The sequence below is a fragment of the Empidonax traillii genome, unplaced genomic scaffold (assembly GCF_003031625.1).
Source record: "Empidonax traillii isolate 1590-97213 ecotype Southwest subspecies unplaced genomic scaffold, ASM303162v1 scaffold24:size2376012, whole genome shotgun sequence".
Lineage (NCBI taxonomy): Eukaryota > Metazoa > Chordata > Aves > Passeriformes > Tyrannidae > Empidonax > Empidonax traillii.
In genome coordinates, this window is record NW_020955217.1 from 1,082,126 (window position 1) to 1,107,338 (window position 25,213).

Genomic DNA, 25,213 nt, shown 5'->3' on the forward strand with positions numbered 1-25,213 from the left:
TCTGCTTTCCATTGGGAACTTCATGTTTTTTGGTTCCTGGTGTCACATTAATTGAGATCAGTGCCTTTGTGTAAACTCTTAGATCTCAAACTATGCCCTTAATCCCATCTAGCCTGGGCCCCAGCTGCAGGTGTGGTTAGTGGGTGTGTGTGAGTGGTCTGAGAAGATGGTGTTTCTTCTGCTTTGTGGCATCCAGGAGTAAAACAGTAAGACAGGACGGGAGGGCCGATAGGCATTGGTCAGTCCTCTTGCACTCATTTTCCAGTACTCCTGTATAACTGTATTGGTATTTCTAGTAGCAACAGTCATGGAGTTTTTAATGGCTGTGATTACAGCGGTGTGAACTGGCTTTCACTGTAATTTGTGCTTCGTGGTGCCAGGTGGAGCAGCTGGCAAGAAATGAGAAATATTCCATCTGGTGAAAACGGCAATTCCAGACAAAAAAGAGAAAAGCAAAAATCTTGTTTGGTCAGAGTGAAAATTCCAACTAATATCTTGATTTTGGTTCTCTTCCTTTTTATTTGTTTCTGTGATCACTCATCTGAAAAAGCTAAATCAGACAGTTGTTGTACAAAGGAAAACCACTTCCCCAGCCCAAATGTAAATGCAGCAGAGCAACCAGGATGCTTGCTGCAGCTTGAAGTTGCAGTGTGGTGTTAGTGTTAGTCTACTCTTCCCAAAATCTCTCATTAAGTAAGCATGTGCACATTTGTATACTTGCACCTGGTAATTTATTCATACCTGGCTTCACTGTCAACAGTTTTTAGATTCCCAGGTGCTGGGTTCACGACATGAAAAATGTCTTGGAATAGCCATTCCCTACCACCTGTTATATGGCCCTGAAGACTGACAACTGTCAATGACAACAGGGGTTTCCATTGGTAATGTCTGAACAAGGACGAGCAGCAGATCTGAGGACAGAGCTGTGGACATCAGGTAACCATGGTTCAGGTTTCTTGGACTCTTTTCTCACAGTGGTGGGGTCTGGCTTAATTCGGAATGAGAAGGAATGAATCCCTGCTTCCTGCAGTCTAGTTTTCTGTGGGGGGTTCCCAAACACAGAGCAAGTCTGGCCCTTCTTTGCTTCCCCTGACCATTGAAACTAGAACCCAGGTCACAAGCACCTGCCTCTGAGAAAACACTTGACTGTGATGTTGGACACCAGTGTGGAAGATAATTTATTGAGACAGGAGATTCCTCATTCTGCACTGTAACCTTTTCAGCTGGACTGTCTGTCCCTTTCCCTTGATTTGCTGCGTTAGAACAGTATATGCTGTCACTGGCAGCATAAACCAGCTAGCTGCTGGGATTCATACTTTAATGGGCAGCTTGCCACATACATAGACATAAGATATAATGCTAAAGGCCACATCCGTCTCTTATTCAAGGAGAGTAATAAAGCAGATTTTATTTGACTTGTATAAATCCAGTTTAATTGGCTTTCCTGCTAACACTTTCATTAACATGTAAATTAGCTGTCCTAGAGCTGTTAATTATCTTTGCAGAAAATGTTGGATATGGTCATATAACGTACTCTTTCTTTTTTACTGCTTGTAATGTTTTATACTGAGATGTGCCCATAAATATTCACTGTAGTTTTTTTTAAAAGGAGGATGAAGAGGCAAAGGCTCTGTGTCATCTTGTAGGGAAACGATTATCTTTAGCATTATTCACCAGCCTGCTGCCACGTTAAACTGACACTCATGTAAGAAGCTTAGCACAGGGTTTCATGGGCTTGGCCTTTGAAGGTTTGGGGGATTTTTTTTAAGTGTCTGGCAAACAAGAGAACAGAGGAGGATGACAGGTACTCAGACAAAGGCAGCATCCTCTCTTGCAGGATGCCTTGTGTTTAAAATTTGGCAGTGGCAGTGAAAAAGGTAGGCATTACAAGGAAGAAAATGGCTGAATTCCCAGTGTCCAGGAAGCTGAGAACAAGCCAAATAATTTTCCTATGGGAAAAAAAAAACCAACACCCTTTTTAAAAGCATATTTCTGAAAAAAAATTCCAAACGAGGGTTTTTTTCAGCTTCATCAACTGCTTAAAAATACTCTTCTTCCTTTAATAATAAAAGATCTTGATGCTTCTCTTAACAAGATACCATGACAAGTTGCAATCTGTTTATCCTTTTTAGCTGCCTGCTTTGCACAAATGGCATTTATCTTGTGCAGTTTTACCCCAAAGGCAAGGCAAAATCCTGTGCAGCTAGAGTGGGACACATTTAGGTTCCAGGACCAGCTCTTTCCTCATCTGCACTGTGGAAATAAAATACTGACATGGCATTTGCTTATGAAGACACAGAATGGGAACAGGGACAGAACTACTGAATTGCTAAACTGCCTTTAGCATAAGACATCAATAGGTGACTGTGTCATTGGCTGGTCTCAACTGTTCACCATATTTCTTCAGGATCTGCATAGACAATATACAAGCAGACTGTACCATTTCTTCCAAAAGGGACTGTCGTTGTTCAGGTGCTGTTTCCCTGTGAAGTATGTTGTCGGACATTGGCTTGTGAACAAAGACCAAGTGAGTTTAGCAACTGTGGTAGAAGACCAACTAGGGCTGATTTTGAGGTCACTGTAGGTCAGAGCAATGTTTTGAGAGGCAGCACAGGCCTTCTGGCATAGCTGAGGCTTGTTACTACAGTGTCATGAACAGCACAGCACTTACGTCTGGTGTAATACAGGGGGTCACTTCCCTGATGTGGCATAAAACCAGGCATTTCCTCCTGGTCCCAGGCACCACCTCTCCTGGTTCTGCTTTATATCCAGGAAGTAGTACACACCGCTCATTTTACTTCCAAAGAGGAATGTGTCTAACAAGGTAAGTGCTGCCAACACAGCCACTAGTAAAGGTCTACAAGAAGATACGTCTGAGCCTTGTTTCCACAGCAGAAGTTTAAGTAGCAGAGCAATACCAGTGTTCCTTCTGTCATTATACTGGTGTACATTCCCCTTTTGGATTCATTCCAGAATAACAGTGGCAGTCTAGCTATTCGAGGTAAGGATGCTTTATTTCAAACAATTGATTAAAATATAAATTCCCAGGAAAATGTGTTTTTTTAATGTCTTTTTTTCCATACATCATTACATGTTCTTACGTATGATTCGTACCCAAAATGAAATAAAACATCTTAAGATGGATTAATAAAAAGAAATAACTTAGAATAAAGAATTTTTCAAACAAGCTGTGGATAATGTTAGGCTGTATGTACTCTGTATACTTCCCTCCAGGGGCAGTATCTTTATCTTTAAACATGAAAATGAAATGTAGCATGGACAGATGATCTATTTCATTAAATAAAAAAGTTTCAGTTTTTTATTTTGCATCATAATTATTTCTGTAGGAACATTAAGGAGGCAAAATTTTACAACTCTAAATCAGTATTTGTCTTCGTCAAGGTATTTTTGTTTTTTTCTAAGACAAGCAGTTTGTTGAACCCTTCTGACAATGCACTGCTGTCTTCGTCATCGCTAAATGTAACCCAGTGACTGAAATCTTTCAGGTTGGCGTGTTTTAAATTCTCTGAAGTGTGTGCTGGAGAAGTAGCTGATATTACTTGTGTGGAAAGAGGGCAGGAAGAATGCATGTCCAGGTCCAAAAGACTGGTGTTCTCTGGAAGGGAGCTGGTGTCCAAGCGTTGTGGATGCTGGCCTGCTGGTATAGGAAGGCCCTGGAGATCAGCCATCAGTTCCGCAGCAGTTGGTGTCAACAGTTTAGTTGTGCTGTTTTCTGGGCTGGTGGAGGCTGTAGGAGCTGAGCGAGCAAGGACATCAGTCTGGGGGCAGGACCCAGGGTTGTTGTTGTTGGAGTTGAACATTGACCCACTAAAAAGTGGGCTGTCACTGCTCTGGAGAACTTGCAGATGAAAAGCTGCAGGAGCAGACTTCTTCCTTCGTGGTGGCACCTTTGGGGCAAAGGGAACACTCTGAGGAGGCAGTACAATGGCCTCAGCCGTGCTTGCTGAGGGGAGCTGCCTTTCACTGCTTCCCCAGCTCTCCTGAGGCTTCCCAGCTTGTGGTGTTCTGGGTTTAGGGACTGGAGTGATCTTGGTTGGGCAAAGAATAGCTCCATCTTCTAGATGGGGCTCCAGCAAGCCAAAAGGAGACTGTACCATCTGTTGGTCAAACTGCTCTTCTGTAGACATGGCCTGAGGGGGAAAAGGAAGAAGAAATGTGAGAAAAAATGGGTACCTTAAAAGTTTGAGTCACTACTGTTGCAAGTCTTATTGATGGCGTTACTAAGAGAAACTTACTGTCCTGGAATTAAAAAAAAAGCAGTACAAAAAGGAGGCTTGACAGCAGAGTTCTACACTGTACCTGCCATGCTCTGTGCTCATGCATCGTGCCTTGCATCCGTGTTCATTTACACAGAACTATTTGAGGACAGCCTGTTCACTCCCTGTATGAGAAATACATCTCTTTTTGACCATCTCCCCTTCACATTAGGATTTTGCTCTGGGCCAAATTAACACATTTCTGGGAAGAGTCATTTATTTTTCACATCTCTCCAATGACTAATATTATTTAAGCAAGAATGCATAGGGAGGCCTAAATGAATGAGCACGTGCCTTTGGATACATCCTGATAGATAAGACTGAAGGGCAATTAGCTTATGCTAACCCAATAAATGCATTAATGGCTCTGCCCTGTCTCACTGATGCTAGAAACTGAAGATTAAAGTAAGCTCTCAAAGTACAGTCTAGCATATATCCACCATTTAATTATATATAAATAATGAGTCCAGCTCAGTCTAAGAGGGCAAGGGCTCCTTCAGATTTCTCACACTTAGTGTGACTGAATACAAGTATTTAAATTCTTTATTACTCTTGCATAGCATTAAAAGATAACATAATTCTAATGCAGGCAAAATATTTAGTCTATATTTCATGATGGACATATCCCCTGCCACTTCTGTCTATATGCTGTTGTTAAGTTGCCTTCATTTGACTGCATGCTCTTTTAGTGAGGTGGATTGGGTAGAAGTTTTCAAGTACACAACTCCCATCTGACCTCCCTCAGATGGAGGAAAGAGTGGAATTCCAAAGCAGAGTCAAACTGAAATGAATCTATTCCTGCAGAAGCTCTCTCATAACTAACACCAAAATAGCAATCCCTCCCAGCACCTTTCAGGAGTGACCTGGGAATGGCAACAAAACAAACAAACTGACCACTACTTGGCATGTGCTACTTTTTGTTTGTTGGGTTTTGAGGGGGGTTGTTTTGACTTTTTTGTGTGTGTGTGTGTTTTTGGCTGGTTGGTTGGTTTTTGTTTTATTTTGGGTGGGGGTTTTTTATTATTTTTTTTATTTTGTGAATCTGCTAAGTAAAGATGGCACAAAGTCCATTATAGAGAATGGGTGAATGCCTTTAATAAAGGAAGGTAAGGCAGGAGCCCTAACAACTCAGAACAGAACTTTCTTAGCAGAGATTCTGTTAAAGGAAGAATATAAAAGGTACTTAAATTTCTTTCAACATTAAATCATTTCAGCAGCTCTAGAGGTGAACTGTTATCTTCATTGTAGAGACCTGACACAGATTAAAACCTGAACAGCTACAGGTTTGTATTCTTAAGAACATGAACTCCTGAGTAGACTCCAGAACTCAAATTGAAAGGCTGAATCCCATTACAAGGTGTGCAAGAAAAGCGACGACACAGGACACAGAATGGATGAAGACGCTGCCTCAAGTCATTACAGAGTAAATCACTCATGGTCTGAAGTGATGTGATGAAGAAGAGGTGAGTCTTAACTCCCGAGAAGGTTTAGACAAACCAGAAAAAAGGTAACAAAATCTAAGAGAATGGACTGGCAAACAGAAAAGCTGAATATGGCTCCCTTTCCTTTCTGATCTTTCTTACATTTTATGCAAAATCATTTCAGTGCCTGCTGACGTGATAGGACTTCATACAAACTGTTTAACAGCCCACCCTTCCTGCCGTCATTCATACTGTGTAAAGGATGCATTTGGCTGCAACTATCTTACATTTTCCACCTTGACTCCGGTCCTTTGCAGGGGTACTGGCTTCTTTGGAGTTGGAACTTTGGGTGGTGGACGGTGAGGCACAGGCACTGGTCCTGCCTGCGACCCTTGAAATGATGCTGACTTTGGGATGCTGGGAAGAGGCCCGGGTTTCATGTAAGTCTGGTTTCTGCTTGGAACAGGCTTTACTGCATCCTCCTGTAGTCCTGAAAAGCAAACCCAAATATGGCATCTCAGCCTGATCAGAATGTAGCTTCAAGATACTTTCTTTCACAGTCGTCTTCTCCAGAATGTTCAGGCCTGAAGGGCTGACTCAGGCCAAGAAGGTAGGTTTTAGAAATAAGCACAGACCTTTGCAATTCTGTCACGTTTGTAATAATAAGCTCTTAGGGAAAAACTCCCACCTGAAATAATTTTATGCCGAACTAGCAGTACTGTGCCACCATTTGGCCAAGTAGAAAAAAACACTGGCTGGGGATTCAGGAGTACTGGCCTCAAGTCCTGAGTCTGCTTTTGCCCCAATCTGAAAAGTCAGTGATACGAAATATGTCTTGTAGAGTACTTTGGGAGGAACTGTGAATGCCAACTAGTGGTACAACATAAGGGACTTAAAAGTGATGCTGGCCAGACTAGTTTTCTCACCCACACCAAGAGAAATGCTTAATGTGAATTTCAAAAGTGACGGGAAGTAAATCTGATTTTGAAATTAAATGAACAATACTGAGGAACAAACAAAAGGATTTATGCCTTTATGATATTTCTAAATAAAGGGAATTAGTCCAGACTACATTTGTTCTATTTATAAATGAAAAAGGGATATTTTCTCCTAAACTGAGAGGCTTGCAAGCTCAGGTAGCCATTCTCATTCATGCAGCATCAGCAGAAAGACTGCGTGCAGCCCTGGAGGGTACATTCACAGTACCTAAGCTAGTTTCCTGCTCTAACTTCCCCTTGCAAAAGGCTCTCTTCTCCAGGGACTGGATAGAGAGCCTAAACACAGAGGAGCCTGTTAGCTTAGCTATTCAAGCTGAAGTGGTGCAAGCTTCTATCTAGGTTACAACTGCATTTGCTGTCCAAATGTGAACAGAATCCAGGTTATTTCTCCTGCAGCTGTATTTGCTCGGTAGTTCTGCTTGGAATAGTAAGCATTTACTAAATAGAGCAGCAAATATCTTTTATGCAACTCTGAGCTAACAGAGGCACCAGCAGTTTAGTAAGATCCCATCTTTATATTTTAATTTTTCTGACTAGATCCGGACAAAATAACCTAAGGTGCTCCTAGTAGCAGGTTCTACAACAAAATATAAAACTTCAGTCATCTTCAAAAAAGGTTAATATTACCAGAACTGACAGTGAATACCATGTAAAATTTTGCAAGAATGCGTTCAGGTGAGATTCTGAATAGAAATATGTGCATCTGGGCTATGATGAGATAGATGAATACACCTACAGTTTTCTTTTTTTGAAGATTTTTAGAAGTCAGTAAGAAAGCTGTGCTCACCTCCTTTGGCTTCCATAAGACATCTAATAGCTTCTTCTGCTTCCTCAGCTGTGGTGGTTTTGATCTGCTTTACATTGTAAGGTTTGCTTATTCCAGTTCGGACCTTAGGCTTTAAAAAAAATACGAGAATGAGTAATCTTGAGACAACTGACTTTTCTCGTACACCTGTAATTTTACAGCTAAGATCATACACCTGTAAAATTCTGTTCTTGCCAGTGGCAATTCAGAATTTAGTATAAATTAACTAAAGAATCTTTTGGCAAATATTCCATTTTTCCTAGCAGCTGACAGACAGTCCAATGCCTGACTCCCACAGCTTGTCCCTTAGCCATCCCTTGTTCAATGCATTAGGGTTCTCATCCAGCATGACAGGAGTGGGGAGGCGTTTCCACATTCTGGTCTTAGTCTTTTTAGGAGACTAAAAGCCTTGCTGGCAATGGTCAAGACTTTTCCTGCATTTTCAGTACTATCATGGCCCATCAAAATGGAGGTGAGAGAAGAATTAAAGCATATCATGATGGTGCTGAAAATTCACATTAGCATTTGCCAGAAAGCAGCATGTGAAATAAACCAACAGTGCCCTTGCACTATTCATTCTCTCTCTCACTCTTTGGCCTTCCTAATTTTTCTGGTGTCTAGCAGGGCCTACAGACTAATATTACAGTACTAGAAGTTATCTTAGCATTTTCAGCTCAGACATGTGATGGACTTCCTTCCTTGTGTGACAGGCACATCCTGTACATGATGCTCAGTGTCACTGTAGATGGAAGAGATGAGGACAATCGCAAGAGGCCACGCTGAGCAGCAGGACTCACTGGCTGCTGAGGGGCTCCAGGTAGCAGCTTTGCTGTTGCCAGGATGGAGCAGGTGGAATGGCTTCCTGGAGAGACGGAACCATCTGAGGGGGACTTTTTGCCTGATGTTCCGGCTGAAAGAGGAAAGAAAATAGCTTTTTACATTCAAGAGCTGGTACAACATTTTATCTGCAGTGGAGCAAAAACATTGTGCTTGGAAACTGTTTGTGACAAATAAAAGAGATGAAGAGATGCCATCACCCTCCCTGCTCCTCCAGGGACAGACATATTAAGCAAGACCTTCCTGCAGGACACTGAGGACCTTGAGTCCCTCTGCATGAGTGCCAAGAGTCAAACACTTTAATTTAGGCAGAGTGATGTGCTGAACAGTCACTGCTCTACTCTAAGGTGAAAAAAAAATCTGAACACAGAATAAAATGCTGAAATCTTGAACTTTTTCAGGAAGCAGCTTCCTAGTTAGTCTTACTTTCATTTAATTAGTTAGATAACCTCAGCTGAGCATTAACATTGCATTCTAGGCACAGAAATACAGACACTGATGTTGCCACTTCTGTGCAAGAGACTCAGAAATGATTGGGAATGATCCTTCTAGCAGTGAGCCTGACAGAACCTTTAATTTAAGACTAGAAAATGTACACAAAAGAGAGATTTTTGTGCTGCAAGAAAAAAGTTTGTCTAAGACAGAAAGCAAAGATGATCTTGCTGATCTAGCAATCAGCATTCATCCAGAAGTAGCCATAAAAAAGGAGCAGCACAGCACTGATGGCATCTCAGGTGTGCAGAGCTCAGGTAAAGAGCATCACTTCCCCTTTGTGCCTCACTGAAAATCATAAGCCACTTCGCATTTCTTTCATGAACACAAAAGCAAGCAAGAATTGCTTGCAAATCGGGGGGAAAAAAAAAAAAAACTGCCCAGAACAAGTATTTCATCAAAGCTTTTTATAAGTATGATTACAATTAATTCAAAAACCAAGAAACTGTAAGAAAACACTCAGTGATTTTGGGAGTCAGCAGGCATAAATACCAATATTTTTATTGCCACAAAGTTGCTGCTCAACTCACTAACCTGAGTGATGAGTTAGTGTGAAACATACAGGCTATTCTATCCTACTAAAGGCACTTTTCTGTGGAGTACCTGTCATTCTAGAGACAAACTTCTCCCAGTACTAACAGCAGCCATATTCAAGCTGAAACAGGCTGGGAGGCAAGTACCTCAACAGCCTGACATTTCAGAACAAGATATTCCTTTGTTTGTCACCAAGAAATGGCAGGCAAAACCTGTTTCGCTGGAGCCAACACAGCACTAAAGAAAGTTAAACTCACCAGGAGGTGGAGGCCTCTGTGGTGGCTGAAGTGGCCGAGGCCTGGTAGGAATGGACAGAGACCTGCTTGGAATCCGGCGGTGGCATTCCCCACTTGCCTCCAGCTCCCGCTTCAAATCGGCCAGGTCTGTATCATCTATGGAAAATGTTTAAAGTATTCTTATTAGATACTCACTGGGTGAAATGCACCAAATCCAAGTGGTCAGGTGATTGTGAATAGATCACCTCAAACAGGTATCTCAGCAACACAACATGGCTCCTTTCATATTGTTTTGCTCTCCCCGAGTGCCTGCCTGCTCCCACTGCTGGAAGCATCTACCCTTTTGTCAAACGCTTCTCCCTCTCTCCTTTTCCACCGTTTATTAACTGTTTGTACCAACAAAAAGACTTGCCTGCATTTGATTTTAGGGTTACTACTCACCTTGTTAGATTCTGAGGTTTTTACAGTTAGACGTGGTGGCAACCTGCTCTCGTTCAAACTGTCACAGCTAATCATGGCCAATTCCTTGCTATTCCATCCCAAAGACAGGAATTCCATCTGAGGATTAGACACCTTTTCTTGCTCAGGACAACTGCTTTTATTCCAGACAGAACTCTGTCTGAATGGCTCACTCATCACATCTCTGCTTTCCAGCAACATCTCCTAATAGGTACACCTGCCTCAATCTGCTAGACTTCGGCTGCACCTTACATCACTAAGTAATCACTCAGTCTTTCATCTCGTCTAAGCCTCTCTAATAGCTGGTGAGGGGAGAAGTAGGGATTGCTTTATTGTCCCTGTCTGCCATAGTGATGATTTTCAATTCAGTCCTCTTGCCCTGCCATGGCTGCCCAGCCATGCAGCTCTGTTCTTTAGGGCTCCAAGACTCACTGGGTTTAGTTTTGTCCCTGTGGTTTGGAGAAGATGGGGAAGGAATTGTGTAGCAGCAGTCTCTCATACTTCAGGTATTTTTAAACAAGTTGTTGTCTTTCAGAAAGCTTTGTTCTGCAGGGAATACTGAGCTGCTCACAGCCTCCTACTCCCACTCAGCAGGGGATGGCAGCCAAAGAGACAGAGCCTGTGATCTGCTCAGCCCACCCTCCCTCTTCTCTGCATTTTCAGTACTTAGGAGCTGCAGATACAAGCTCATCGGGTAGGATCCAAGCAGTCATGCAGGCACCTAGAAGCACGGTTGAAGTTGTGGCAGTGAAACTGAACATGAAGAAAACAGCCATCACCACCCAATCCCTTCCCCCAAAAGGCTGCTGGCAGAGACATCAATTTCGTGAGGCTATGCCCTTCTCTGACCTCAGAAACACACATACACACTGTTGTGCCTGTCATTGGTTTCCAGCTGTGTCTAACACCAGCTACACAATCATCATACCTTCAATTAGGAGTTACTGAGGCAGAATTGGAAGCTTATGGAGGCATCTGAAAGTGCAGACACTTTAAGATAAATTGAATATATCATATTTTGAGTTGTGTGAGATCATGACCCCATCTTGACCTTCTTCAAACTATACTCCATAATCCCTATTTACTTTGTGATATTTTTTGTGGGGAAGAGTTAGAGTGGGTGACAAGAATCACTGCTGTTCTCTGTGGCTTAATGAATCATCACACAGGAGGCCAGAGGTGCTTGGAGGGCAAGGCACCCTATAATAAAAGTGATTGGCTTCACAGTATTTAATAATGACTCCTTGACTCAGGGCTAGGTTTCTGGGTCTAGCCACACTTCACCCAGCCTATGACTCAAGATGGGCAAGAAAGCCATAAATCACTGTTGGAAAATCTGTCTGTGTAAATGCAGGAATTTCATTTTATCTTTTTGAACTCTACTTCTGACTCAACCTTTAGAGGTATTAAAGTTTTCACTTTATGTCAGAAGACAAAGCACTTCTGAGAGAGCGGAGAATGACAGCTACTGAATCACTCGGTGTCACAATGAGGTGTTTAATACGTAACCCAGCCTGTCAATGCTTGGCCACTGAAGCATGTCCCGATCACATCCCACTGGCTTGGCTAGTTCTTGGTGCAGTTTTTGTCAGTATTCTCTTCACAGCTTTGTCTTCTCTTTACCGAGTCATGTCACAATAATATGCAAATAAGCCATGTGATCAAGAAAAAAGTTAGCACACTTATGAAGTACTACAAGAATGAATATTATGTTCTGTGAACCTCAGCTTCCTCAGAAATAAATCAAATGGAAACAAAGGAGAAACTTTAGGCCTCTCGGGTAATATGAACAAAACAACCTCCCAGCTTACACCTGACTGCTTTAACATTGCTACTACTCAAAGGACAGAGTTGAGCCCATCACTGAATCAAACAAGATTCCTTTGGTTTGATTTTGCACTGGGCCTAAGAAAATAACATACAATCTTTTGTTGCATGCTCTGGTGCCAAACAATATCAAACGGATGAAAAGACTTAGTTTCTCATGGCTATAAAAGAAAAACAGCATTTTTCAGCACTCCTGCCTTGCCCTGGGCTAGAGAGAAGGAGAATCTAAGCTTTATTGCTGTTATGCCTGAGGGCCTCAGTTACAGTCACTAACTCAATGGAAGTTGAGCATGAATAGGAACTACAGAAGGACTTAGAATGAAAATAAAAATGAATAGGAAAATACAACAGGAGAACAAACAACAAACCTTCAGGTCTTACTTTAAGGAAGGTAGATACTTCACCTTTATACAGCCGTGGGTTTTGTCCAGATTTGTTTGAAAAAGCTATGGATGCACAATGTCCAGAGCCATCAGACATATCTTCTGCTGTGTCTGCTACCAGGTATTGACACAAAGAGTCATCTAAATAATCATCTTCATCCTCTACATCACCTGAATTAAAATATTAGATAACATAGAATTAGTGAGCAAATGCATTCTCTGTCTCTCCATACTACCAAAGAATTAACCTATACTATCAATTAATTTAATACACAGGCTGGGCAAGATTCTTGTGTAATCAACCCATGTGTTTCATTAGAGTATGTTTCTACACAGACAATTGCACCATACACTGAATTTGCTAACATACAACACTAAATTGATAGGATGATCAGAGTAACAGGTCTTTGCCCAGGCACAGTGCCAGGTCATGGCCTTAGTTACAATCTTCTCTTAAAGAAGTGTGGCTTCTTTACAAATAAAGATACCACTGACACTCACACTGTACCTTCTCTGTGCAACCAAAGTCAGCGAAGCAATTTCTCACAACTTTGCTTAGAAACCTGTTGCTTACCTTCTGAGTCGTAGTCCAAACTTGAGAAGTCAAAATTTTCTTCCAGAAGATGGGAATTTGCCGTAGGGGACATGGGGACAACGCTGTCCCGTTTTCGAGCAATTTCCTCATGAAGGCCCTTTAGCCAGTCTTTAGTCTTGGGCTGGATCTTCACTGTTCTGCCTCTAACCTAATGCAAAGAAAGAATTGTTTCCCTTTGCCAAGCAAAACAAGAACAAAAACAAGAACACCTGAACAAAATAAGCAAATGCTGCCTGTTGTACGATTGCTTCAGAAACTGATGCAACTTCAGAAGCTAAATGAAAAGGAAACACTCTTCCTACCCCCATAACCCTGTTTTCAGACTGTAGCAATATTCTTAAAAGAAAATGAACTTCAGAGTTCAAAAGCACTGCTGCTGCATTTGGGAAATACTGGAGAAATAGGTGAAACATCAAATATCATCAAAAGGATACTATGATAGTAATATTGGTGTGGGAGGTTTCAATTTTTGAGTCAGCAGTTTTAAAACACACAAGAGTTTGTTGCCTGCTGCCATCTGTAAGGATGGCAGAAAACCTTGAAAATCTCTGACCAGAAAATCTCATATATTGTTGATGTGTATGCAAAAGTATATTATTAAACAGATTAGGACTACTGCTGTCTATATGTGTTGCTCTATGACATTTGGGGTGAAATGTATCCAAGCCAGCAGGATATATTAGGACAGGAAAATTAGTTTGAAAAGTTCCCAGCTCAGGTTCCCAGCACCTTCACACACTGTGCTTATGCAATTGTGTTTCAGTCCATGCTATAAATTACACCAATGGCATAAGTCAAATTAAAAGAGAAAACTGCAAATATTAGAGAAGAATGAGAGTTAAATGCATTAGATCAGTGTTGAGTTTACAGGGCAGCCCCACAAACAGTTTTGTCAGCAAAAATGAGGGGGTTGATGAATTGCAGAGTACATGTGTGGGAAGGAAGAGCAGGGGATGGGAAGGCAAACGCCTACTCCTAGTGCTGAATTCGCCATGGAGGCCAATGAATCATGTTGTTCCAGCTTGGTAGAAGGAGTTTATTTGATACACTTAAGAGAAACGAAAATCTCCAAACCACAATCATGAGGATGCTTTGGCAACAGTATAAAGTTACACAGAATCTCACTTCTTCAAGTGCCAGAACAATGACCAAGTCCATGTATTCTGCAGTGGTATCAGAGGCCAGACCCTAAGAACTGCTTAGGAGTTCCATGAAAGGCCACTTCATGCCATCCCAAAACTGAAATACTGCATTGAAAACCTCAGCAGTGGTGAAAGCTAAAGACTTTGTGAGCACTAACTTTCTTTGAAATAATGCCTCTTGATTTACCTAGAAACTCAGCTGTCTCATTCTAAGCAGCCACTTTTGAGAACTTTGTTATGAAATTATTGTTATAGGTTTGAGAGAATCTTACTTTGACACCATCTATATCCATAACATGAAGAGCTGACTTGCTGTCTGCAAATGTCACCAGCATTTGACCTCCAATGATCCTAGTGAAAAAAGGCAGAGGAGAAAAAACAGTGCATTTTACTCCATTGTTGAATAAAATCCCTAAAGAAAAGCATGATAGTTTTCTATCATATATATATATATAGATATATATATATACACATATCTATCTCTCTCTATATAATACATGTATAGCTATGAATTTGGTTTTAGTTGTATTTTCCTTCACAATCCTATTTTTTGGGGAGGAGTAGGTGATCTGTGAATCTCAGCTGGGCTCCTCTTCTCTCCCATCCTCCCTTGTGTGACCCCAGCACCCTGTCCTTTACTGGATCGCCCCTGAAGCAGCAGTACCAACATCCCAGCAGCTGTTGATGGGGTACCCAGTGCAATATCCACACTCCCTGTGTACTAGCTTCTGTGGCTCTGCATATCCTTCACCTCAGAGGATGTGTTCCCAGAGACTAGTATATACCAAGATCTAAAGCAATTAAAATCGAACTAAACCCAAACCACCAAAGCATGTTCTTTTCTGGCTCATTTTCTTCACAAGCAAGGTGATGATGCTGCTCCCGCAGGGCTGCTTTTGAACCCTCAGCTTATACTGGCACTTCACAAAACTATACAACAACAGGTCAGCAGCTTTCTCCATTCATAAATGGATCCAATACAACATAAACAAGTTTCTGGTGGTGTTTCCCACAGGTCAACTGTTAGGTCTTTTGCCTGTATTTCTCAAAACAGAAGTCTCATAGATGTGCTGGAGCCCTGTACAGAATCAATCAGAATGAAATTAGGCAGCTCTGCCAGAAGGTATCACACTTTCCCTCTCAAACCCAGCAGGTGACAGCACTGCAAGAAGCTGTACTATTACCAAACCAGCAGTAGACCCCCAACAGAAAGGAGAGCCAGTCAAGAAATCCTACTGAGTGTGAAAGAGTTGTGGAAGAGAGCTGATCTCCCCAGAGGAGGTGAAGCAGGGCCTGAGGACCCATCAGAAACAGAAATGCATGGAAGTGAGGCCTGAATCTAAAGGTGATAATTTACATCAAAGCCTCTGCTTTATGACGCTGTTCTGAACAAAACTCTCCTCCACGCAGACAAGAGAGCTGTTAGGCTATTTCTTTAACAGGTTGTTGTGAGGTATAAGGTATTCAAAGCATTTCTAATGAAGAATTCAATATGCAGTAAAGGAATTCAACACAGTACCTTCCAATACAAAGTTAACTCTGTCAGGACAAAAGGGATTTTCTGGTCTGTGCTTTGAAGAGATAACATGCCATTTCAGATCCCAAACTTACCTGACCAGAACAACAGTGCCATAATCCTCAAACATTTGCATAAGCTCTGTACGCAAGTCCTCAGGAAATTCATTTTTCTCTTCAGGTGTTGGTGATAGCAGATTTACCACTACTGTGGCGTCCAGTGGTCCCTGGAAAGATGACACTTCCCGGAAAACACTCTCACGGGCAGCTTCATTAACTTCCTGAACTTCTACTTCTACAATAGCTAACACTGGCCTACATGAAACAAAGGAAAAATGCTTATTTAAAAATAAGAAATGCTTATATAAATGTAAAGTCTATTTCAAGAAGTAGGGCAGGTAAGCTTCATTTTTCCTGCAGTGGTCAAGATCATGCCTTGAGCACTATTAATTATATTTCCCAGTCCTGCATTAGCTGAATGTAGCAGTGAGGACACACCATAAAGGATTTTAAATAACAATTTTATGTAGCACTTTTGGCAAACCTGCAGACTAAAAATACCAGGATACTTCACTCATTATCAAACAGCTGTGTCCCAAAACCTCTACAGATCAGGATGGAAATATATTATTTGCTGTTAGACGAGGCCACACAAAGATATCTTCTTCCAAAAATTAAGGATGCGGTACTCTAAGTGTATAATGTTTTTATGTAGCAAATATATGTCAATCATTATAAGCTGCCAACGCTGCAAACTTGCTTCTTGAACCATTTCTTACAATTTATCTCTCTGTGTGTTAGATCTGAATAAAATTGAGAGAGCTGTCTGAAAGAATAAAACTCATCTCAGTGGATGCAATCCACATCCTCAGATTTCCACCTGCATGTACACACAGAGCAGTAACTGGAATGGCTGCTCTTGTAACTATGTTAAAATTGCTGCCTCCTCGTTTCAATAGACCTGGCTCTTGAATACTCATTACCCGGGCATAAGAAAGCAACAACAGCAAAGCTAGAAAGAGATAGTAAAGGGGAAAAATGTATAGGAAGCATTAACTATTTCCTTAAGCACTGTGAATCATAATGCATTTCCATATGTCACAAAGATATAGCTATGCCCTTTTCCTAGCACAAACTCCGGGAAAGCAAACCTGCTGACTATAATTAAAAAGCAGTATTTGCAGTCAAGTTTGCTGAAACAGAAAGCCATGTATAAGAGCCATGTTTCACAGATTGCATCCTCAGGGTCCAGTATAATGAGTGCAGTAGCTCCACTGTGCTTTTCGGAACACAGCAATGTCAAAGCCTTGACACAGATAAATTGATTGCGAGAGGCATGTTCTTCCATTGCTGGAGGAACACAGAACAGTCCTTGCATTCAAGAGCACCATGAGAAGCACAGAGACAGCTCTTGGGGGTCAGTGAGCACTGCTAGGAGGAACAATATTGTAGCATTTCCACAGGGCATGCAAGGGGTGAGACAAATATTACTCTGAATGCAAGGGACCTTTCAAAGTGTATTTATTACAGAATTTGTTTCTCAGAAGTGAAGCAGAGAACAAGTTTAACAAAGAAAGGTCATTCATATCCCTAAAGAGAAGTTAATTATATGGATCAACCAGAAGCATTAGTCTCTGATTTTTCTTTCTTCTCCCATCTCCATTTTGAAGGGAGGTGCAGAAGATCCACACTTGACTACCGTGAAGAGGTCAAATCTGGCCCTAAGTGGCCTATCTTACACCTCTTCAGGTCACACAGTCCCAACCTCCTCCTCTCCTGCAGCAAACTGAATGGAAGTCCATCAGAGCAGCTTCCTTAGGTGTCAGAGCTTTCTGAAACCAAGCAATAGAAAGCCCCATTTTCTACACCTGTTGTTACAACTTATCCAGTGTTTGCTGAGGTCACAGTGCAACAAAAATAAATACATGACTGTAGATACTTGCCACTCTGGTATAAAATCCGCTATGGGGGGAAAAAACCCCACCAAACAGATACTGAACACAGAATAAGGGTGTAATTCCTGTTATAATTAGACTTGGTCCCTCACTCTGAAGGTGTAATTGAGTATGACACATTCTAACCTGGCAGTCCTTTCTTTGAATGTTTGCGTAGGACTTTACCTGTGGTCCGATGCCTGCAGCTCCGCTCTCCCGTAATACATCAAGGCTCCAGGGGTCCAGGTGTGCCTGACTTTGGTATCAGCATTCAGATCACTGTCTAGAAGATTGATCTCGCCAGCTATGCAGGACAAAACATGCTTTAAAACTCACTCAGAGCTAGTTTTACTAACAGTTAAACATTGTTTCTTTAGGACGCTCTTCACACACTCCAGTAGTAGGAGGTGAAGTATTTTGTTCTTGTATATACCATTGAAGGTAGAGCTTGTATCCTAAAAGATTTACAAATTAGAGACTAGAAAGAAAAAATACAGAAGGGACTGGAAGTGCAATCAAGACAGCTGATCCCTAGAATAAGTAACCTAAAGAATGGTTGACCTGAATGTCACCCAATTAATTACCTGTTCTCTCTCTTTTTTTCTGGGTTGATTGAGTCATATTAGTATTTTGCCTCCTGTCCCATCACCAAACATGGAAACTGCACTTGGAAATTACATTGCAAATCTGAATATTACACAGGGATTGGAGAAATAATACACAAGAGAGGGGAGAAAGCAAACCCATGCACATCCAGTCTCTAAATACTTCTTTTGCAATGCATTAAGGTGACAGAAAATGCTCCAGACATTATGCTAGAGTGAGATATTACATTGTTGTTTATAACAGGAAAGCTTTTAGGTGACTGTTTAGGCAAAAGGATAACTATCTCTTTCCTGTTGAGCTGAAAATGAGTTAATATAGAATATGGCATTTCTGCTGAATCACTGGCATTGGGGCTACACTTTTTTCTCAGAAAGCAAGTAGTCTTTTAGCCTATAACAGTAATAGGAAGCAACACAAAACAATTAGAGCTGAGAGGCAGAAGAGCCCTGCCACCAGCAGTAAAGCAGAGCAACTCTAGTAGCAAACTAAGAAAAGCTTTGCAGGGCTTGGAAGTTGGGTGAACAGATAAGGGGGTCAGTAATATACCCATGTGAAATAGCTGGGAGAGGCCTATAAGCTCTAAAAAAAGGACTTGACTTTTGCAGACCAGCCAGTTAGATCCTACATTCTGTGTGTATTCCAAATACTAAAGTCCCTCAGGGGCAAGCTTTGCCGTGCAAAATAAGGAATATGCACTGAAAATATGGAAGGGTGTTCTTTCTCCTAAAATGAAAACAGCACAAGAGGCCTGTCTTAACTTCCTTATTATGTCTCACACAGCTTTTCTTTCCCCCAGATTGCATCTCTTATCAATGGCTTAAGCTCCTCATTTTACTTTGTTTTTTATTCTTTAAATAAGAGTGAGTAACTGTATTACACTGACATGTACTCTCTGATTGCCCTAGTTTTGCTTTGTAGTTTTTACACTTAACACGACTTAAATTCCAAGCAGAAGTTCCCAGGCATATGAAACATATCCCCACATCTGTAGGGATGGACCAAATTAATTCTCCAGTGATTACACTTTTAATATGAACTCATTCAAATTTAGAAACATTGGGGGATAGATTTTTCGCGGACTGAGAGAATGGTTATGAAAACTGTCCCTGGATACACAAAGAAATACTTCTTGTTTTGTAACTGTAACTTTTGAATAACAAGTGAAAACAGCCCTTCTGTTGTGCCGGCCACTCATGATCTCAAAGTACTTTGTAAGCACTAATTAATGAAATCTTCCCCAACTGTCAGCAGAAATATTCCTAAAAATTATCAAGACACAAGAAATTACAGAAAACCACTTATACATCTACTGAGGACAGCAGTTATAACAATCAAGCCATTATAAGACAGGAACTTTATATGCACTAATGATTCTGTTGAAAAACAACAGAATAATTTCTATATTGCTACAGCTGATTTGTTTTCAGTTCTTCAGTGAGCTCCCAGCGCCTTTTTGATCGGTAGCATGTAGCCCTTTTTCACACACTCAAAAAGAGAGGGCAGAAACAGAAAGAACATCTCTTTGAGTAAAGCACCATTCACTAATTCTGGATGAATTCTACAACAACTTTCCAATTACAGAATCACAGAATACGCTGAGTTGGAAGGGACCCACAAGGATCAACAAGTCCAACACTTGGCCCTGCACAGGATCATCCCCAAGAGTCATACCACGAGCCTCAGAGTATTGTCTAAACACTTCTTAAACTCTGTCAGGCTTGGTGCTGTGACCATTTCCCTGGAGAGCCTGTTTCAGTGCCCAAACACTCTCGAGGTGAAGAAACTTTTTGTAATATCCAACCTAAACCTGCCCTGACAAAACTTCAGGCCATTCCCTTGGGTCCTGTCATCGGTCACCACAGAGAAGAGATCAGTGCCTGCCCATCCTCTTCCCCTTGAGGAAGTTGTAACTGCAATGAGATCTCCCCTCAGTCTCCTCCGGGCTGAACAGACCAAGTGACCTCAGCCGCTCTTCATACGGCTTCCCCTTAAGGCCCTTCACCATCTTTTTTGCCTTCCTTTGGTCACTCTCTAAGAGCTTAATATCTTTCTTATATTGCAGAGACCAAACTGCACCACTGCAGAGCAGAGTTGGACAATCACATAAAGACAGAGGAAAGATCCTACGCACCTGTTTTTTCAAAAGGCAGTTTCTTTCTCCACCAAAGCACTCTGTCAGTCCATGCTGGGGTTCTGCACTTGTCACTTGTATCATAAGCCTCCGAGCCAACATCATATTTATATGTTGGTCCAAAATTAATAGTCCCTTCATGGAAGTCTTTAAAAATCTATTAAAATAAATAATATATCTTTGATTAAGTTACAGATGACGTAGGTCCCATTCTGAACTACTTTGCAAACAAATAATGTACTGATTTTTAAACAAATTGTTACATTCATGTGCTACAAGCCAGGGTCTGAAAACACAACTTCTTCACTTTCTCAAGGCAGAAGACCAAGACAACATGCAGGTATTCAAGAAAATTAGACACTCTGCCTTACTTTTCCACTGGATTTTTGCTGCTGCAGTTGATCAAATTCCAAAAGCGTCTTCCAATCTTGACGTTTGAGAAAATAAAAGACTTCTTCGTATGTTAGATCAATGCGATAGTTAAAGTCACCACACCAGAAGACATAGTCATGCGAGAACATGCTCTGCCCCTAGTTCAGAGGTACAGATTACTGTTAATGTTAAATCACATTCATGAAAATATCTTTAAAATGCACTGAAATGTACAACTCAGTCTCTCTGAATTACCAAATAGTGGACCCACTTGTCACATTCTATTTGTTAAATTCATCCTGTGATAGAATAGAATGGTTCCTTCACTGTCGTAGGCATCCCACTGGGCTGAATTTTGTAAACAAGAGTGTCAGACTCCAACCCTTCTTTCCTGAAGGTATGTCTAAACTGGAACCCAGCTTCATATTCACAATTTGGTTGTCATGAATATTCAAAACGTTTGTTTCCCTAATAAATTCCACATGAATATATTTACACATTCTAAATATAACATAAAATGTTTTTCTGCTACCAAGGCACATTCAGCAACAAAGCTCCTGGGTAAGAACAAGTTCCAAATTTGATGTTATGTGCACGTCATAGTTTTTTAAACGTACTGAAATAAAACGTCAATGAAAATTCACTCCAGTTCTAAATTTAGTATCCTGTCCTCTAACTAGTCTTTCCCCCCTCCCAGCCCCCGCCCCCCGACACAGTTAAGCTATAAACCTCCAAACCCGAGAGATTTATTAGGGAAACGTTACGGAGCTCTTGCTGTCACAGCACTAGAGGGCACTCTTTATATGCGTTATACACATAAGGTACGTTTAGCTGTTGTAGAATGTAAAGGACATCAAATAGTTAATAAGGTATTAGAAGGAAAAACTACCATAAACACAACTTTATGGCCATTTGGAACAGATCGTCTATGCAGGACGTCCAGTCTGTCAGTATTAGCTCCTGCATAAAACAACTGATTGATATGCTGCATGTGCCAAGCCTCTAAACCTTGCAAAAAACAGGAAGTTAAAATTTTATGCTTTGCAACCTAAATGCCGTTTTCTGCTGACTAACCAGAATACACAAACTAGTCCAATCCCCACCCCCCCACATCCTATCACCTCCAGCTTAGGACCTCTCTGGAGAGGTCCAAGAAAGGAAGTATTGTGGAAATTAAAGCAATCAACTTTAAGGGGAGCAAAGGAGCACTGCTATCAAATCCCATGAGTTATCTACTGGCCTGAGGAGACAAGCTGGAAATATAAAAACAGGGTGATTGATTCGATACAATTTAGGGGAAAAGTTATTCTTACAGACCAAGAGTGCCTACTTGCCACACTTTGAGAAAAGCCAGCAATTCCTTGACACTGACACATTAATGAGGACAAAATGAAAGGAATGAAAAGTACCATGTCAGTGACCAAGAACTGGTATATCATACCTGAGCAGGAGCAGCTAAAGCACTGGCATATTGAATAGCATGGATGGTCTTTCAGGAATTCTCACTAACTAGTGCCAGCAAGAGCTATCAATATCATGCTCCCCAGCTCTAACCAGTCACCTAGATCTTATCCATGATGCCTTTTACAGATGTGTCAATTAAATTGCACTGTTCTGAAAGACTGACTTGAAAACTGTGCATAGCTGAGGACTTTTCAAGCACTGCAGTAATTCAAATTTTTGAAAGGAGAAATACTTATGTAAAGCAAGTGCTATACTGGGTGATATCTAGTCCCCTGTGAAACAGTTCCTTTTTTTTTTTTTATTTAACATTTTCTTTACAATTTTCTTTTATTCCCATTCTCTGTGGCACTGAGATGACTTCTTTGATGACCTGTCACCAAATACACCCTGAGACCAGCTTTCATATTGCAAAGATAGCACCTTTCCCTCCAATGTTTTTAGCATACATACATCTACACTTACCATTGGGAAGCTGAGTTTTTGTGTGATTTCTTTATAATCTTCATTCCTCTCTTTCACTTGAGTCTGCCCAGCAGTTAAGTGACTGCATATGAAGCAGAAACTGGTACTATAGAACTGAAAACGAATGCTCACTGCCCCTTTATTTCCAGCTTTTCCTCCCATTCCTGTTTTCACGGTGTCTATTGCTACATCCCTGTATTAAAAAAAATAAAATAGAAAGAGAACAGAGTAAAGGACTGCAGGGACAAACATTAAGTTAACTTTGACTGCAACACAGAGGAAAAGGCAGTTTACAATGCCCTGTCCTCTCCCCTCCAGAAAGCTTGCTGCTTTTAGGCACATCTTCTAGTTTCTTGATGATGTTGATGTACTTATATTTCAAATTAGGTGTAATACAATAGTACAGAAATAAAACTATTTGAAAAGATTTTCCTCCTCTACTTGTCCCTTCCAAACAGACCAGCAAGAGCTGATTTCTGAAATACTGGGAATTTTTACAGAATATGCTTTTCAAGTTTACCTCTACCATGATCCTTAAAATAATGATAATAACTAAACTTACTATTATGTTTCCTTTTACTTTTGAACATATGGGAATCTGCTTTTCAGACATTTAACAATTTAATTAGTGTTCATATGTATCAAAACCCAACTTCACAGCTCGTGATGGATTTTTTATTCAATTAAAGAGCAACAGATCATAACCCATAGTTTATTAAATCAGATGTGATATAATCAGTGATTATTGGATACAACTATTTATATCTAACTCCGAAATGAGTTCTGTACTGAAGACAAATTGCTTAGGGTCTCTATGTTGTTAATTACTTAGTATTTCAACATCATGATTAATATACACTTTACTATAGGAAGATAACTTGGTAAAGAAGAGGACCTGCTCAGGTTAATTTCTCCCAGATATCCAGCAAGGCTGTCTGATCAAATAAGGAAATTATGAGATCATTACTTTAACCAACCCTAGCACCATGCCTGTACTTCCCAGTGAGAAAATTTTACTTTCCAGAGAGAAGTCAAGTAGATCTAGGCTAGAATATTACTGATTTTAAGAAGGGGCATGCTGCAAACTGCTAAGTCTCATTTGAAGTATTCTCAGAAATTCATGATCTAAATGATACCGGATGTTACAGGTCCTTGTTCCCCATGCCCTTAATTTTCTTCTCTCTTCCTCCCCCATCTTTTGTATCTTTCTTCTCCCTCTTTAATTTCCTGTCTTTTCCTCACAGCAGGACACCACCAGAAGACACCCTCAAGGGGGCAAAGGAAGAACATCAAAGTGTTCCATGAAACAATGGGATTTAAGCACTCTGAAAGAAGCACAAGTTCAGCCTTTTCAATCGAAAGAGTACTCCCTTCCTGCTGCCTGCCTACCAACTCCTAATTGATATTCACCTGATTTGCATTCATGGCAAAGGTTATGCTGAGCCAACCCACTGTAAATTCAACTGCTTGTATTTCATAAATTCTTTCACTTCTGTATAAACTTCAGCTACAGTCTCATTTTGTTTCTCTATTCTCTCTCTTATGTCTAAATCTCTTCAGTCTCTGTAAGCACAGAAGCCTTTTTTTGCACTTCTGATCATCTTTGTTTTCTTTTTCTAGATATGGGACAAACTACACAAGCACACAGGTTAGGTTTGATAATGCTCACGTAACCCATAACAGCATATTTGCATTAAATGGTGAAACTTAGTCACTAAAATCAAACCCTTCCGTTTTTTCCTCTTGATTTTCAAACAGATACATCCAGTTTCTAGCAGTTTGACAACTGTGACAGAGCCACTGTGCTGTTCTGCTTTTGATTTCCATTTAAGCCATGCACTTCCTACTGGATTACTGAAATTTTTTACAAGCCAGGTGAAAAGTCAAAAAGACTGAGAGAAACACTTCTCTGGACTGCTTCATAGCAGGAAAAGAAGAAATTTTTTTAAATCATGTTGAAGAAAGATTACTGGGAAGGCAATGCAAGACCATCAGTTCTCTGGATTGCATTCCTCTGCCTGGCCTACAGCACTTGATGTCTGCACAAGCTCTGTTCTGATCTTTTCACTAGATAGGAGATCAGAGGGAAGAAAGAGGCAGCCTTTGATATTTTAATCACAAAATGCAGTCGCAAATCAGTGCCCCCAACAGTAGAGAGGTCTGTTTGAATCATTCTGGGCTTTAAGGTCAGACAGATGCCCAAAGATAGTTTTGGCTAATTATTCATTTCCTAACCATTTACACATAGCCTGCATAATTCTTGCCCAAGGCAAAGGCATTTTAATGCAGATCTCCCTGTAGCTGGGTAATCTTGGAGGAGTTTGGTTACTCTCCAAAGACATCTGTGCTTAGTAAGATGAGGATCTGCAGCTCTGTACCCTCCCGACTAGGCACACAGTTCTGGTTCTCTGTGGCATCTGAGTGACAAACACTTAATAGCTCTCAAGACAAATACTTAATAGTTCTCAATTCTATAAAATGTCAGGGGGCAAAATTAGGCCTCTCTTCCCCAACCCCCTTTCCACCTTTTCAATCATCCTTTTCAGATCTGGAACTAAACATGTATCTGCAAGGAAACAGTAAGGAGAGGGTTCAAAAGTAAAACCTGCCCTTCAGACAAAGGAAAGCACTTGCCTTCATTTGGTGCACCAAACACTCTCGGTGTCTGACCTGCTAGTCCAGGTCATTCCTTTTCCAGAAAGACAGCACCCGAACAAGATGCT

The 25,213-nt window shown here is 40.9% G+C and overlaps 1 protein-coding gene across 4 annotated transcripts in view; it reads right to left on the reverse strand.

Annotated features, from left to right (window-relative positions):
* Positions 1-2,995: 2,995 nt before the first annotated feature.
* Positions 2,996-25,213, reverse strand: part of SYNJ2 (synaptojanin 2) — a 68,573-nt gene continuing 46,355 nt past the window's right edge. For all 4 annotated transcript variants that reach the window (XM_027904818.1, XM_027904826.1, XM_027904835.1 and 1 more), the window contains 13 exons: positions 22,491-22,683; positions 20,564-20,722; positions 20,193-20,349; positions 17,642-17,759; positions 15,618-15,836; positions 14,279-14,357; positions 12,844-13,012; positions 12,291-12,440; positions 9,622-9,756; positions 8,299-8,411; positions 7,484-7,592; positions 5,986-6,188; positions 2,996-4,151 (listed from right to left, as the gene is read on the reverse strand). In XM_027904818.1, the coding sequence (XP_027760619.1) occupies positions 3,369-4,151; positions 5,986-6,188; positions 7,484-7,592; positions 8,299-8,411; positions 9,622-9,756; positions 12,291-12,440; positions 12,844-13,012; positions 14,279-14,357; positions 15,618-15,836; positions 17,642-17,759; positions 20,193-20,349; positions 20,564-20,722; positions 22,491-22,683 (2,587 nt within the window). In that variant the 3' untranslated portion in view covers positions 2,996-3,368. The remainder of the gene's footprint in view (positions 4,152-5,985; positions 6,189-7,483; positions 7,593-8,298; positions 8,412-9,621; positions 9,757-12,290; positions 12,441-12,843; positions 13,013-14,278; positions 14,358-15,617; positions 15,837-17,641; positions 17,760-20,192; positions 20,350-20,563; positions 20,723-22,490; positions 22,684-25,213) is intronic.